Raw genomic sequence first — 16,826 nt, forward strand, 5'->3', positions numbered from 1 at the left:
CATGTGTTGGGTGTGTGTGTCCTTCTTCTTAAAATGCGTATTTATAGGTGAAATAAGGAGAAGTTGTTTTGCTACTTGACTGACCTGGTCATTTTCTTTTCTTTGATTGATTACCATGGGTTAGGAGGGCACAATCTTCTGTTTGCAGCCCAAATCCCATTACAGAAGTCCAATTGTCTCTCTTTGGTTAGGGGACAGTTAAACATGTTGAGAGGCTCTGCAAAATAAGATTGTTTCCGTTCAATTGCTCTGTTCTATAGCACCATTAAAATAAATGATTACAGCCCAATCCACAAACTGGAGCAGGCAGATAGTTGGATTTAAGCCAATGGAGTCTTACTGACTGAAATCAGCTTAAATTGGAGTAGGCTCATATGTTCCCTTTGTCCACAATCACACAGTTTTACGAGCAGTGGCTATGAAGAGTGCAAAAACACCAGAAGCCTTCCATTTTATTTGCTTCCATTTATTTCCAACCTAGAGGTGTTAAAACAGAACTTTAGTAAGTGTTCACTGGGAAAGGTTAATGTCACACACAAGTTCTCAGTAGCACCAAAAGTAGTGTTGTTGTTGTTTGTTGTTGTTGTTTTCTCCCCACTTTTTAAAAAAGAGTTAAAGCCATCCTTTCAGATGCAGTTGCGATAGAAATAGAAGTAGTAATCCGTGAAAAATAGCCCGGCATAGTTAGGATCCATTGAACAATCCGCAAGGTCCTGTTGGGACAGAGAGAAAGAGAGAAGGAGATTAAGGTAGAATCCAATCATAACTAAATGTTTTAGTTCTCTGGAAGTCTGAATTCTCTTTTGAAGGACAACTTACTGGAGCAGCAACGCGAAAATGGTATGCACTGTCATACAAGGAAGCTACGGGAAGAAGCCAAACATGCTGGAATCCCTATATAAGAAAAGAAAGAGAGGGAGGGAGGACAGGGCAATGACACTTGCAAGGGTGTCTGTTTTGCTGTGGTTACACATTTCAGAAAGCTCCAGTATGGAGCAGATGCCAAACATACGGCCGTTGTGACCAAATGCCTGCATGACTGTACATTTCATTCAGCTCTTATTTCCCCACCCCCACCCCTACGTGGACCTTATCCTGCTGCAGCAAAAATTATAATGCATGAAGCATCCCTATGGCAGCTCCTGGATATGCCTATGTGCACAAATAAGGACACTGTTGAGAATAAACGACTCTACAGGCATCATGAGTTAAACTGGGGCTGCTGCTGCTGCTGCTGGTGGTGGTGGTGGTGGGGAGAATCATATGGAATTAACCCAGCTATTTTTAGGAAAGGATGGTCAGGACTGAACACAAAATGTTGGGGAGGTGGCGTTGCACTCCACGGTTTTGAGTTTGGGCGATCAAGGCGTCTGCTCTCTGCTCATGAAAAACAGCTCTTGTTCACCACAGACAGAACCAGCAATCTGGCACACCACGGGCACTTCCAAATGGAGGGCTCCGAAAACAATCACTCAAAAAGCATTGTGCAGCTATTTCATCTTTTCTTCTGTAATGGGGTTCTCTTTTCTTTGTGAAAAGAAAAGAAGATGGAGAACATGGTGGGAAAATATGGGAGGGTTACAAATGGTAGATGTGAACACATCAAATTCCATTGATGAAGCAGGGTGATCGTATGATAAAAAAAAAAAAAACCTTATATGGAAACACCCCAAATCTCCACAGCATCAGTTGAGCAGTGTGGGAACTCAACTGTGGACCACAATTTTTAAGAAGCAGCGAAACACATGTCCAAAGCTTGTATGATTTGGATCCTGTAGGAATCTAGAAAACTTCTTTATGTCAAATCAGACAATGTTCCATCTAGCTCAGTATTGTCAACTGAACAGACTGTACTCTTACTGGTAGCAATTCTCAAAGGTCTCAAGCAGAGAAGGGTCTTTCCTGTCAACAGTCACCTGAGAACTTTGTTTAAAATGGAGATGAAGGCCACTGAACTCGTAACCTTCTGCACACAACACATGTGTTCCTACCACTCAGGGCTGGCCCAAGACGTTCTGCTGCCTGAGGTGAAGAACAAGATGGCGCACATCCCATTCTATGTGCAAAAGACAACTGGACTGGCAGTTGATTCGTATTTCAATACTGGAGATGGGACAGCATCCTCCACTGCACCTGAAGGCAACAGGCTAACTGAGGGGGTGCAGGGTAGGCTGTGAGACCCCCAACTCTGCCCTTTGCTACCTTGCTGCTGCCTCCCAGCATCTGCTGCCTGAGGTGACTGCCTCCCTTTGCTTAATAGTAGGGCCAGCCCTGGGACCACTGAACTAGGGTTCTTCCCCTAGCTGTGATTTGTTCCTGTTCAGAATCTAAATATATTTCTCAGACTTGTACTTGAGTTTGGGATAGGCCTATTTTGCCCAGGTCAGAGTGGCTAGCAACTCTCTTCCCTGCTATAAGATAGAACTGAGCATTGAAATCCATCATAAAGGCTGGTTGGCAGTAGCATGACTTCAAGCGAAAACAGCTTGAAGTCAATGTGGGCTGGTGGCCATGAGAATTAAGCTTGAATTCTGTGTCCTGCTTTATGGGATTGGCATGTAACTTTTACAGGTCTTTGCCATATAATTTCAAAAAGCTGACCCTCCCTAACTTTCAAAAGGCATCACACTAAACTGATGCTCTTTCTCTCTCACCCCCAACTCTATCCCAGCAGCAATTTAATACTTTTTCTGCACTTCCTTTTAGTTTTTAGCTGCTGTTTTTACTGACAGATACCGTAAACAAAAACAACTCCTATGCACAAAGCAACAGACGCATAAAAAGAGTTGTGCTGAATCAAACCAAAGGCTTCTGCAGTCTCTAGTGCGGTGCCCCATGGGCAGAAATATGCCCACAGACACTTCTTTGTTGCCTGACATACTCTCTGCCCCTCCTGATTTTATTTCTTAAGATGTTTTTTATTATATGTTCCTTTAAAAAATAAAATAAAATGGGAGGCTGACATACTGCAAAGAGAAGGGCTGCCAGCATTCTGTTCACACAGCGGCCAACCAGATGCCTATGGGAAGCTCACAAGCAGGACATGCGCCCAATAGCACTCTCCGACTCATGTTCCCCACAACTGGCATACAGAAGCAAACCAATACCTGTGTGGTTAGTTGAAAGGATTCCCTCTTCTTACGGGTTTGTGGATGATCTGAGCAGGAATTTCCATAGGTGGTTTTGCATTGAAATATAATTAATGGTTCTGTTGTACTTCAAGAAACAAGGATATAATGGGAAAACGTCAAGTTCCATTCTACTATGCTCTCTTTCTCTGTCCGTCTGTCCGTCTGTCTGTCTGTCTGTCTCTCTCTCTCTCTCTCTCTCACACACACACAAATCCACATGGGGAAAATTAAGAAAAACGAACAAGACAAATGTGGAGCTCATTACTGGGAGAAATAATTCCATTGAAAGGTAATACTAATTCTAACAATCATTGTGGCACTGAAAATACCATAGAGATATGGAAATGGTACCATGGAGATATGGGAATGTTATTAAATTTGAGTAGTGCAACAGTACTAGAAGAACAGGATAGAAATTTCTATATAAATAAGATTAATAACTAAATAAATGTCTGGCTGGTTATATTCACATTTAATAGTTCATGACTGAACTGCTTTGCAGCACAACACACCATAACATGGGAAAGAATTTGCATCCATATTGCGGATCAACTTTTGTGAGCATTTGAAATTTTGAATGAAGGACTATGGCACTACAAATACCTTCCATAGATATTGCATAGCTCATGCAAATATTGTGCCTGCATGAAGTCTTAAATGTAAATAGCAGCAGCCAAATACAACATAAAAATTGACTTTAAAGATGCAACTCAGTTCCATTAAAGCCAATGGAGGTTTTGACATTAGCTTGAATAGAAAGTGGATCATACTTTCCTTCAATAGAGGAAATTAATTCTTGAGTTTCTATTCTACACTTTCTCACTCTAAGATCTATTAAGATACCATTCACCAATACAAATAATACCAAATGCGTTATAAAAAGTTGTTTGCCTGTAGCCAAATCTGTCCTTACTTGATTTCCAGCGAGATTTTTACATTGAGAGGTGTGTGTTTGTTAAGAGGAACAATGTAACTATAATTTCCAGACCTGAAACAATAAAAAGTGACAACAGCATTGATCCTTTGAAATTTTTGGTTAGATGAAAATATTTACGGAAATAATTGAGGAGGAACTGGAGAGGAATTATTCTGAACTGGGCATGAAATCAGATTACCTATGGGTTAAGGTAAAACCTAGTGACAGCCCATATCCTGGTTTGCCAGAATTTCCCGGTTGTAGTAGCATAACCCTGAGCCCCATTCAACACATCAAGGCTCTGTGCTGCTGCATCAAAGGAGACATAACTAACAGTTTTACTCACCCGCACTGTAGGTTTTTGCTGCAATAGCGATGGTCTATTTTTTGCTGCGTCTCCAAGATCTGCATAGATCTGATCGTTGTGTCAATCCCTAAAAACAGATAGAATCACTTCGTGCCCCCCAATTATTTCAAAAGCAGAGAAGTTTGGCATGATGGACACTTTTTTAAAAAAAGAAAAGAAAAGAAAATTGCATGTGAAAAGTATCACTAATGATAACAGTAGGGGAGCAATTGGTTTTCTGAGAGAATTTTATGAGCATGGATTTTTGAAGATGATCCCTGTCATGGGTTAGAATCCTCAGGTTGTCACCCTCACAAGTGCCGAGGTAGAAGCAGATATTCAAAATAGCAGCAAACTTGTCTAGAATACCTCCTCATAAATCTTCTCAACTATACATTGAAATAGTGCAGCGTGGAGCTTCCCTGTACCAGTGCTGCTGTGTTTCTATGCAGACAGCAAGCTGCCCACAAGGAACTGCGTGAACTTAGGTGTTTATCCCAGGCCTTCAAAACCAAGACCGCATGGCTTCAATAGCACTATGCTATTGTAGTTTTGGAGCCAGGATGTGCACCTAAAATAGTGTCACATGGAAAGATGTTCAGGTACATACCAGCTGGAGGCAGACAGCGTCAGCAGTGGCTAACAGGAAACAGAAGAAAAGGCACAGCAAAGCAAGTGGTGTAGTGATTAGAGTGTTGGACTGGGCATCAGGAGATCAGAGTTCTAGTTCCTACTAGGCCATGGAAGTTCACTGGGTGACTTCGGGCCAGGCACAGACTCTCAGCCTAACCTATCTCACAGGGTTGTTGTGAGGATAAAATGCAGGAGGTTTGTGTGTACACCACCTTGGCCTCCTTGGAGGAAAGTGTGTGTGTGTATTTATGTCACACACACACACACATACCCCACCTTGTAGCCAAAGCTCTCTGGGCGGTTTATTATATAAAATGAAAAATGAAAAATAAATCATTTATAGAGCAAGTCAAATATATTGTCTTGAAATTATTGTTACAAGGAAGTTATAATGGACCCTACATATATTTAATAGTGGTACAAACATTCCTAGCAACAAGGTGTATATACACACAACTTCCCTAAACCAGATCAACAGACATTTTAAAGCAGAGATAGGCAACCAGCCACCAGCCCCTTCCCCCAGCTCAATTTCAACAGCCTTCTTGCAAGGTATCAGTTCAGATTTGCCCCTTTGACAACCCATTGGTGGGGATGAAAAGGGGGAGAGAGAGAAGGGGGAAAGTGTCAGAAAGAAATAGAAAAGGGAGGTGGCAGAAAATGAGAGAGAGAGAGAGAGAGAGAGAGAGAGGGAGGGAGGGAGGGAGAAGGAGTGGCCTTGCCTATGTTTGACTTTGGCCCCAATAGCACGCCAGCCCCCTTCAGAATACCTCCGAGGGAACACCAATCTCAACAACGGAGTCCCCAGTCCTGTTATAAAGTAGCACAAGTGCTTTTGACCGATTTTATTTTTAAAGTGGATAAAACTCACAGTCATTTCCAAGGTCAGGCTTCTCGAACCACTTTTGTTCTGATAGTCCTTTCCTTTTGTTTCCTGGGGGAAGAATAGCGATTGTAGAGGGGCTTCACAAATTCACATGATTAGATGATGATGATGATGATGATGAACCATACTCTACACATAGGAAAATGAGCTCTGATCTGACTTCTCTCAGAATATCAAGTCAAGTAGAGGTGTGAAGGATATTTGTAGATAAATACTCCAAATACTATGAAAAAGTACTTTTGAGTACCCAATTAGCTGGGGGAAAGGTAATAATGGCTAGGGAAGGCAACGGCAAACCACCCCGCTATAAGGCCTGCCAAGAAAACATCAGAGAAAGTTGGCATCCCTCCAAGAGTCAGTAATGACTCAGTGCTTGCACGAGAGGTTCCTTTCCTTTCCTATTATCACTAGGAATGTTCAGGAATACAACCACAAGGAGCTCTTTTTTCACAATTATAGTGACTCTTAAGACTTAAAAAAGTCAACCTGTGCCACCATTTCAGAAACACTGCTGAGGGTGTTCCTCCTTCTCTTGAGCAGTAGCCGCACAGCGGCTGTTCATAATTTAACTCACTCTCTTCCTTTGCCTTCATCTGTGGGTAATTTCGATTTTTTCCTACTGTCTGATGAATTGAACAGCAGTATGTTTTGTGACAGGGTAAAATGCCACAGAAATTCACTTCAGGAGTGATGTCAGTTGGTTCAGGGTTTGAAGACATTGTATTGTATCTGGTCACTACGAAAGAAGAATTCTATCAGTTAGCACTCTAAAACATCCATTCAACAAAACCAAATTCTGTGTCAAAATATTCTTATTTTACAACTTGAATATTTTCACTGTTTCTCTCCCCCCCCCCCCCACACACACACACACATACTGCATTTTGCACCAACCAGCCTGATGAAGAGTTTTGGAGAACTCAAAACTTTGCATATTATTGTGGAATTTTGGTTTGTCCTAATAAAGATATTGCCCAACTATGGATTTTAGATAATTTTTTCCTCATGGGACTAACAAAGCTACCTTCGTCTCTCTTTTTTTCTTTTTCTTTTTCTTTTTACAAATTGCCCAGGTTTCCATAGATTTCCTTACTTTAAGTAGGTAATTTCTTCTGCTTTGGGTTACCACAGGGAGGAGTAATGCACTGTGCAAGTGCTGAAATCCCACACCCTGACAACTGGGTGTTCTGTCCCACACTTCGGGCTTCAGAAATTTTACCTAGCATCTTCCATAGGTGCTTTCAGATGGGGAAGTCCTAGTGATAAGTGTCACCATGCAGCTCTTCCATCTTTTCTTCCTTAACAAATTGGCTGCAGTATGGAAAAAAAGATGGAAGAACCAGTGGGAAAACGTGGGAGGCTTACATGGGGATGACAAGAGCACCTAGACCCTCCATAAAATTGTGTGAATGAGGCAGGGCAATTGCACAACAAAAGACTCATCTGGAAGCACCTCATATGGTTTTCAGTGCATAGTTTCAGCCATAAGGACTAGACAGATGAGCTTTTAAAAAGACCAAAAAATGAAAATGAAAATGAAAGCAACAATTTTGAGCGTGTAGAATTCTGGGCCAGATCCCAAATTCCATGTCTGCATGGTACACTTTTAGATTTTCTCTGTTGATATTTTTCAGCCTCAGATAATAGCTTACAGCACAGTACCTGTCACAGTGGTGGATGGAGGGAGTGTTATTGGACTTGTTGAATTGCTGGGGAAAAGGTGATAAAGTAAGGTTAGCAATTAAAACATGTGGACATTACTCCAACGCAATCGCAACATGGATATGTAAAAGCCGAGGGTGCACAACTTCTTTCAGTTCAAAACCCGAATTCTCTTTCAAGGAAGGTGATAAGAGCCACTTTCCAATGGTGGGTGGGGCCAAATGCAAAAGGGGCACGGCCAGCCTTTTTTTCTTTTTCTTTTTTAGCTTAAAGCTCTTATTGCCAATAACTAAGCCTTAGGAGAGACATTTCAGCCTTTTAGAATGGGAAAAAAACTGTAAAGCTGGGGAATCACTAAATGATTGATGGTTGGGGAAAGGGGTGGGGCCAAGGGAAGGAGGCGTGGCCTCCTGGGAACTCTGATGGGCCAGATTGGTACCCCTAAATGTCCAGATTTGTCCACCCAGGCCTGGGTTCTACACCCTTGGCATAAGCATATTCAAGGCTCCTATGCCTGCATCACATCCGTAAGACAAGGGCATGTGAAAGAGCAGGAACAGCGGCAACAGCAGCTGCCCATGAATGGAACTGCATCCTTGTGGAAGCTTTGCCAACCCTCTTACTGTCTAACTGACATGTTCCAACTTTACATTCGATGCTTATATGCTTTAAATATGCCGCTATGGTCCACCCAGAGCATTTCGAACAGGAAGGAATTAAAGTCCAAACAAGTAACAGATCCATTACTTGCCTGTATTCGGAAAGGAAGACGTCTTCTTCTAGGATGCTAAGTACATAAAGGGTGGCTATGGTCACAGCACTGTAACGAGATGTGCATTTCATAGATCGATATCTCTTGTTGCCAGAACAGACCAAAGGTCTACCCAGGCCAGCATCCTGTTCCCCCATAACGGCCAACCAGGTGTCTTCAAGAGGTCCAGCAGAAGGACATGAAAGCAATACCCCACCTCTCTGAAATACTACAGAATTCAAAAGAACTTAGCCACACAGGACTACGTGCTAAAGCTCCAAACCAGAAAAAGAGGAGTACGGATGTCAGAGAAATCTACAGTAGGACCAAATGAGTTCAGATTTTTATGAAACTGACTCATGGATTCCACAGCAGACCAACTTCTCCCTCATCAGGTGGATTCCACAGCCTTGTAGAATAGTTTTTAAACCTTCAAGAATTTTGTGCAAATTTCGGTGTAGAAAAATTCACACACACATACACCAAAAAAAAAAAAAAAAAAAAAACCTGCCCCAAAATGCGCATTTCACTAAAGAATTACAATGTATATTTGTGGGGCGGGATTTGTGCATTTTTGCACATGTGCAAATGCAAATTTGCAAATGCAAATTTGAACGAATTCAGAAACAAAAGAACTCTGATTCTATCAATGGGCAGACAATTGGAAAGAAAGGTGCCTAACAAACCAAGCAGATTTTACACAAACCGTACATCCCTACACTGGGGCATGGGAGGCTCCTATACAGGACGATGCCCTTGTCTTTAAATTTCTCCTTCCTGTTGTTAAAAGGGTCCTAAGGGTCCTCAGTTATCATTCATTTGTCTAAACCAGTCTTCACAATTAGGATCAAAGAAAGTATGTTTGTTTGTTTTAAAAAAATAGTTGGAGTAACAAAATGTATATAAATATGTTTTAAGAAATTATATTTTCTCCCATATAAGTGATAATCTTGCTCATTTTTTTTAGAGTTTTACATGAAGCTGACAATGGGATGGTGGGAATCAACACCACCTACTTCAGTCTTCCCCAACCTGGCATCCTCCAGATGTTTTGGACTACAGCTCCCATCAGCCCCAGCCACCATGTCTAATAGCCCAAAACATCTGGAAGGCCCCTGGTTGGGGAAGGCTGATCTGGTTAATAAGTTTGTCATACCAGAGTGCCATAACAGCAACCAAAGCAAATACAGTGATCTTGAAAATCCTGGAGTTGGTCCATGACTGTTTCTTTGCTGGAAAACACATCTATGGGAAAAGGAAGGAAGGTAGGCTCAGAAAGAAGATAGACATCCATTCTGCATCGATCAAGAGGTTGGACTAGATGGCCTACAGGGTCCCCCTCCAACTCTATGATCAATGCTAAGATGTCTATTTAATTCCTGCATTAAGATGTCTATAGCCTGCCTGATAGGGCAGATGCTAGCTACATGGCATTGCCACTAGTGATCTTGGAAAAGGCAATATGGGGGAAGTTATTGCATTTTCCAAGGATCAAGATATTGTAGATCCAATCTGCATAGGATTGTTGGGCTGCCTATCTACCATAAAATCCCATAGAGCAGGGACAGAAATGTGTGCCCCCTCCAAGTGTTCTTGGACTTCATCTCCCATCTTCTCTTACCTTTGGCTGTGCTGGCTGGGGCTGATGGGAGTTGCAGTCCAACATCTGGAAAGCCACATGTCCCCCCACCCCTTCATGCAAGGGACAGCGTTTCTAACATGCATGGAAGATTTTTCCTGGATCAAGGGGCCTGGGTTTTTGGAGGAGAGGCTTTCATTAGGCTTTGTCTTCACCTGCAGCATGCGACTTACCTCACTTATAGACTCTTAGAATCATAGAATAGTAGAGTTGGAAAGGGCCTATAAAGCCATTGAGTCCAACCCCCTGTTCAATGCTCATGAGACCCACAGTAGAATCCTATATACATCTATTCAGAAGTCCCGTAATTATGAGTATGTTTCGGATTGCTTCAAACATATTACTAGCTTATTCCTTAAATCAGACTAGTTTGATTGGCATGGGACACCTTTCTTGCGCATGCTCTTGATCTTACCCTGTAGCACCATATATTCTCATGTGTTGCACGCAAGTGTATACCTAACCACAAGGCGAGTTTCAAACATGCCTACTTTCCACTTTTGCAGAGCAATTCTCTGAATCCCCAGATCTGCTGGCTGGCAGAAGTGGGTTTTCTTTTCCCCTTCCTTTTTTTATTGTGAATAATAACAAAACAGAACAAAAAGAGTCGGGGGCGGGAGAGAAAGGGGGGGGGAATAAGAAAAATACTTTACATACGTAGGAATGTGGCAGAGGTTAGGTGGATATCTGCTCCCACCTGGAGGCCCAATTCTGCCAGTGGAAAGCTCCATGGTGTAAAACTACCACTTGCAGTAGGCCTAAAATGGGGCATGGTGGAGGCTGGATCCAAAGGATGCAGGATTGGGGTTCCTGAGCTACACCAGCCTAGAGCTGGGGTAGTCAATTTCTCTCCCCATTGGTTTCAATGGGGGAGGGAATTTAAAAAACAGCTGCAGCTGACTGCTGGGTGGGGGGAGTCCATCTGCCCACCCCTCAAACTCCTGCCCTGCCTGGTGTGAGGGAGCAGGGCTTTGGAAGTGGCCGGGCATCCACCCTATCACTGACCCGTGATCACTTAAGTTTACACTATAAGATATGATAATCTTTTCCTCAAAAACTGCACAGTCTTTCTATCTAAGCCACAGAGTCATTCACAAGCTATGGTCTTAATTTCACTCACCTTGCTGGGTTTTATGGGAACCGAGTTTCGTGATGGCAAACAAGGAGTAGCTTGGCTAAATTTCCTGGAATAAAAAAGAAATGTGCTCCTTTCCGAATTCATCGTCACAGGAAGTAATTTTTTTTTTTAGGGTAACTGTTAGAGGGGAAATTGGCAGGGGTGAAAGTTCACAGGAAGTTTAATTTTTAGCAGGGGGAGTTTATCGTCAGCTTGCTCAGATGAATATTTCAAAAAAAAATTAGAATTATGAAATCCTTATTTCTTCCACAGAAGCTACAATGGACATGGAGTACATTCCATTTCTTTGAAAACATTTGTGGTTCGAATCAGAACACTGAAATCCTCCAGAAATTATGAGTAGTGGACTGCCATTTTGACCATGGAGTTACTTATTTAAAGTTGTGGTTACACAATTTGCAGCCATAAAAATATGATGATGATGATGTTCCTGCAATAGCAGAACTTGCTGTCAGAGTAATTTAGCTCTACCTTTAAGCACTCAAGCTGATGTTGAATGACTGGTGTCAAACTACGTGCAGTGAAGACTGGTAACTCCGATGTCAGCTGGGCAGTGAATACACTCCAGGTTTCTCTCAGAACCAGATAGAACTCTAAAGGTATATAGCACCTTCGGTAGTTCCTCTCAAATTCTGACTGATTCTGACTGAAACCTGGAGAGAACTCACTGACATTGAAGCCACCCGCCTCCACTGACTGTGTGATGTGAAGAGAAAGTGGATACCTTGTTGGGTTCTTTTCACTAGTTGTTGATTTCAAGCTGCTGATCCGTTTCAGTCTGGCTAGTTTCTGATTCCATGTTTCAAGCTCTTCTATCCTAACTTCAAGATTGTTAGTTAATTTGCAGAGCTGCTTAACGGCACCCACATTCTCCATAAAAATTTGATCCTAGAAAACAATGCAGAAGCAAAGAATTCCGTCCATCAATAAGATGTGAAAACAGACAAGATCCACTGAGGTTTTTTAGGTGACCTCAAAGGATTGTTTGAGCATTCTAGAGTGATTGCTGAATTTATGTTTGTTTAAATTTGAGACACCCTTCCCCTCCCAATACCATATTACCCAGTGGAGGTTGGTGGCTCTGATATCAGTGGGATGGTGAACTCATGCTGGGTTTCACTCAGAACCAGAAACGTCTTGGATAGCTCCTTTAGAATTCTGACTGATTTTGACTGAAACCCAGAGCGGATTTACTACCCCACTCACATTGGAGCCACCAGCCTCCACTGATATCAGCAGCAGCTTTTGAGACCCTTGTCAGTTTCAAAAGTGCCATATCACACAGCATAGGGAGCTGCTGTTCCAGAAACAGAAATATTAATCTCCTTTGACCACATGAATCATATTAGTGGTGCAGATCTTTGGATACTGGCCTCAATTCCACCCTGAAGAGAGCTCAAGTGAATTTCATATCAACACAAGTTAATTCAAAATAGAGAGGAGGCCATTTGGGGACCATAAAATCCTCTGAATAAATGCTGGACCAGGTTTTAAAACCCATGTTCCATCTGCAGTAATTTGCCAGTGAGCACTTGTGCAAGAAAGGCAGCGACTAACGAGAGTACATCATGCACTACCATGCTAAAACGTTTGTTTTGAATTAATCTTGTGCCTAAACACTAAATATATCACGGCAGGCATCTGAGGTTTTTAAATGTTTTGCCCTACAAACTGTTTCCAGTAGACAGGTCCAGAAGTCCCCATCACGCTGTACATTCTGAGGATATCAGATGGTGTGAAGAGGCTCAGCTGATCCTTTTATCTTGCAACTCCAAAACAACTACCCAAGGGAGAGAAAGGCAGATGGAAAAAAAGAGAGCTCCTTATGCTATTTCTGAAAGGGGAGCTAGGGAAATATTTTCCCCAAGTGTAGTGGCCCTGAATAGACATGGGGTAGGTACAACCTATTTCAGGAACTACTGGTAAATCCCTGGGTCATTTGCAGTCAACCAGCAAATGTATCTGACTTCTCAACAGCAACAAGGGCCTCTTCCCCTTCTAAATTAGGCTGCTGTGTTGGAAGGAAAGAAGTTGGGGGAAAACCCAGAAGCGGATTTTTGTGCGAGGCAAGTGTGAGCTCAGTTCTTGTACTGAAAACAAATTCCTGGACTGAGCGTATGCTCAGAGAACCAAATTCTATGGTGCTCCCAGCAGCTCCCTATTCTAAGTTCATTCATTCATTGTTATTTATTATGGTCACAGACCAGCAAAATCAACACCAAAACATGCAAAGGATAGATAAAAAGTGACATAAAAACAAAATACAGCTTGGTGAGTTGCTTCTCTCAGAAAGATTGCAACGTCATTTTTTCTAATTTGCATTGAGGTCATGAAAAACTTAGGGCCTTGCTAGACCATGCCGGATAAGCCGGCAGGGAGCCGGGGCAAACTTTAGCACGTGCCGCCCCACCTCCTAGACGCACGACGTGCAGGGACCACGGAAGCCCTGCAGCGTCGGCCATTTTTTTGGTTTGTTTTTGTTAAAGGGGTCACGTGCGCCCCGAAGCCACTGGACAAGGTTAGTGCCTTTTTAAAAAAATTAAGCCCCCTCTGCTCCTGATCCCTCCCCTGCCATCCCCGATGCCTCCCTGGCCACTCTTTCCCCGCCCGCCCGCCCTCTCCCCGATGCCCATGCTGCCCGCCCTCCTTCTCCCCGATACCATGCCCATGCCGCTCTCCCCAATGCCATGCTTGTGCCGCTCTCCCCCGATGCCATGCCCGTGCCCACCCACCCTCTCCCCGATACCATGCCCGTGCCACTCTCCCCGATGCCATGCCTGTGCCCACCCTCCCTCTCCCCGATGCCATGCCTGTGCCCACTCTCCCTCTCCCCGATGCCATCCCGGTGCCCGGCCTTCTAGCCCCCCCTCCTGCCAGGTCCGGCCTTCCACACACCCCCGGCCAATGGGCACAGCGCTCATATGAGTAAGCGAGTAGCCGCAAAAAGCCACGGACCTTGCTAGACGTTCCGCAGCCCCATAAGTGACTTTGCTTATGGTGCGTTAGGGGAGGCTTCAGCGTGGCCTGACCCCGGATTCCCCTGTGCGTCATCTGGATGCACAGCAGGGAAACCGGGCCTCACAGCGCGCTAAGGCCTCGTCTAGCAAGGCCCTTAGAGACCCTTTCAGTAATATGGGAGGACACATCCCTTAAACAGATTAATACCAACGTTGTGGGGCTACTCCAGAAAAGGCTGTTAATAAAGGAAAAAATAACTTTTTTCTGCATTCCTCATACATGTTACAATGCAAAATGACATGTTCAACAGATTCTATTGCTCCAGAACCACAGGGACATATCTGTCCTATTCTAAGTTGCTCCCCCACTTCCAAGCCACCAATTGTAGTAAAAAATAAACAACCCCCAAAGTAAACCCCGCAAGCCTGATGTCTGCCCCCTGTAATAGTTTTACACCAGTCCCAGGTCTTCTTGCATAGCTCCTATGAGGGCCTAAATACATGTTACTTTCAATGTGCTGATTTTGATCACAACCACACTGGACACGGAAAGGAGGTTTAGCCTTCCCTCCCTGCCAAGGTGTGGTTTTTTTTAGTGGAGAAAATGCATCATTTAATTGTGAAAGCAAAAGAAAGTGTGATTTCCTCTTGTGTATTTGCTCTATTCCACTATACCACAGTGCTACCTCAAGGTTATGCAGTGAAAAAGCAGGAAAGGAAATGCTCTTTGTGTTATACTCCCAAACTCAATCCTGTGATGAATCTGAAAATTCTGCTACATAACCTCTAGGTGGCACTTTGGTATAGAGGAATGTTGCAAATACACAAGAGGAAATTGCTATTTCTTTCACTTCCACATTTAAATGCTGCATTTTTGTTGCTCAAAAAAAAAACTCATCAAAAGTGCTGGTTATATACAGAAGCAAAACTGGAAGGTTACAACATCTAAAGGATTTGTAAGCAACCGTGAATAGGGAACAATGAATGCACAATAAATGCCTCATTTAGAAAAGCTCTAAAATTAGATTTTGCTGTTGTTTTCCACTCTGTCTTACTCATTAGAAAAATTAACGCATTCTCTCTTATTTCGGTATGGAAGTGAAACCATTTGTATGGGGGGGGATATGTAGAGGCCCCCATAACACCATACTATTTATAATGCTGCATTTAAACCGAACTGTGTTCCCACGCTAATGTGTAACATGAAAGGTGGCATTTAGACTTTGAATAAAGCAGTTATTGTTCTATATGTTGTTAAGCTGCTGCAGTATGTTTAAACCATACAGAAGCACCATTGTAAGTGCTGCACAGAGATGTTCTGTCTGAATGATGCCCATATTGTATCACCCAATGTGACATGTTTATGCCATAAACAAACCTACACAGTGTGGTAAGCCCACACAATTCACAAATGCAAGACATTCCCCGATGAGTTTACTAAAGTGTCTCTTCAAAACACTCATGTGCTTAAAGCCATGAAACTCATTACACGGTTTCTTGTCCCGTGTATAAGTGCTATGATTCTGGGCTTCAAATCATGCCCAAATCCTCACAAAAAGAACATTTGCATGAGGAGAGGGAGGTAGACTGGAGGTTTATTTAGTCACAAGGTCCCACAAAGGCTCAGAGCTCACCATCAATGAAGTGCGCCTGTTGAAAACCTTTAAATGCACATACATTAGAAGCTATGGTTGTGATCCTAAACTGTCAAATTGTACAAGACAATGTATGCTTAGCTTCGCCCTCTTTGCAAAAACAAACCCTTTATTCCATCACTGCCAAGGGACAAGAGACACCCAAATTCACCTATGAGCAGCCTAAAGGAGGTCACCTTTTAACATCAGAATAAGCATCGATGAAAGACCTAGCATTTATTAAAGTGTGTCCTTGGTCCAACGGCCAATCATGCTGATCATGCAAATGGTGCAAGCTCTGGATCTCTGCAGGCACAGTCAACTGGCCATTTGTCATGAGCTGCCAAAGGTCACCCAGTTCGTTTCATGGCTGAGTGGAGATTTGAACTTGAGTTGAACTCTAACCACTATACCTGCCCCCCTCCATAATCCTGGGAATCATATAAAATCCTCAAGGACATATTAGCCCCAATACTACTATAGGTGGCAAGAGAGACAACTAGAAATAAATGCCTGCCAACGAGCGCCAGAGAGAGACCCACAATCCTGTTCAAGCTATAGGCCCATCTTGCTCATAAATGAAGATGTCAAGATTAAAGTGGGCCCTTATGAATCACCAAAAAAGAGGAAACATGTCACCAAAATGGTATTTCTACATGGACCTGTGGCACAATTGGAGTCCACCTGGAGAAGTGCCTTCAGTGTGGTGGCCCCCTTTCTCTGGAGCTCCCTGCCTCTGGAGGTCAGGCAGGAGCCAACACTGTGTTGTTTTCAACACCTCCTAAAACAGCTTTATTCCTGAAAGCTTTTCTTGGCTGACCAGCCACAGTTTTATTTTTATTTTATTGGTACTCTGTTTTTTTAAAAAATAACAGTTTTAAATATGGTGTTTTATTCCTTGACCTTTTTATCTTTTATTGTTCACCGCTCCAGAATCTGTTTAGATGTGGAGCAGTATATATGTAAATACTGTAAATAAAATAAAATAAAATAAGTAAAATAGATGATGAAAGGGGGCAACAATTTGCATAAAAATACATACACTAACTTATATGTGTAGATGCAAATTTAGAAATGATTATTGTAATTCAAATCTTAATATAGGTCATGTCATTGCAGTGGAGAAGACTGTG

The 16,826-nt window shown here is 42.8% G+C and overlaps 1 protein-coding gene across 1 annotated transcript in view; it reads right to left on the reverse strand.

The window, feature by feature from the left end:
- Positions 1 to 604: 604 nt before the first annotated feature.
- MYRFL (myelin regulatory factor like) overlaps positions 605 to 16,826 on the reverse strand; it is a 45,038-nt gene continuing 28,816 nt past the window's right edge. Inside the window, exons 14-25 of the mRNA XM_063133892.1 lie at positions 11,827 to 11,990; positions 11,085 to 11,148; positions 9,482 to 9,570; positions 8,326 to 8,394; positions 7,575 to 7,621; positions 6,487 to 6,648; positions 5,898 to 5,960; positions 4,394 to 4,481; positions 4,045 to 4,119; positions 3,108 to 3,216; positions 820 to 894; positions 605 to 713 (exon numbers count right to left, since the gene is read on the reverse strand). Coding sequence (XP_062989962.1) covers positions 627 to 713; positions 820 to 894; positions 3,108 to 3,216; positions 4,045 to 4,119; positions 4,394 to 4,481; positions 5,898 to 5,960; positions 6,487 to 6,648; positions 7,575 to 7,621; positions 8,326 to 8,394; positions 9,482 to 9,570; positions 11,085 to 11,148; positions 11,827 to 11,990 — 1,092 coding nt within the window. The 3' untranslated portion in view covers positions 605 to 626. The remainder of the gene's footprint in view (positions 714 to 819; positions 895 to 3,107; positions 3,217 to 4,044; positions 4,120 to 4,393; positions 4,482 to 5,897; positions 5,961 to 6,486; positions 6,649 to 7,574; positions 7,622 to 8,325; positions 8,395 to 9,481; positions 9,571 to 11,084; positions 11,149 to 11,826; positions 11,991 to 16,826) is intronic.

Source organism: Elgaria multicarinata, chromosome 9, assembly GCF_023053635.1.
Source record: "Elgaria multicarinata webbii isolate HBS135686 ecotype San Diego chromosome 9, rElgMul1.1.pri, whole genome shotgun sequence".
In the NCBI taxonomy this organism is placed as follows: domain Eukaryota; kingdom Metazoa; phylum Chordata; class Lepidosauria; order Squamata; family Anguidae; genus Elgaria; species Elgaria multicarinata.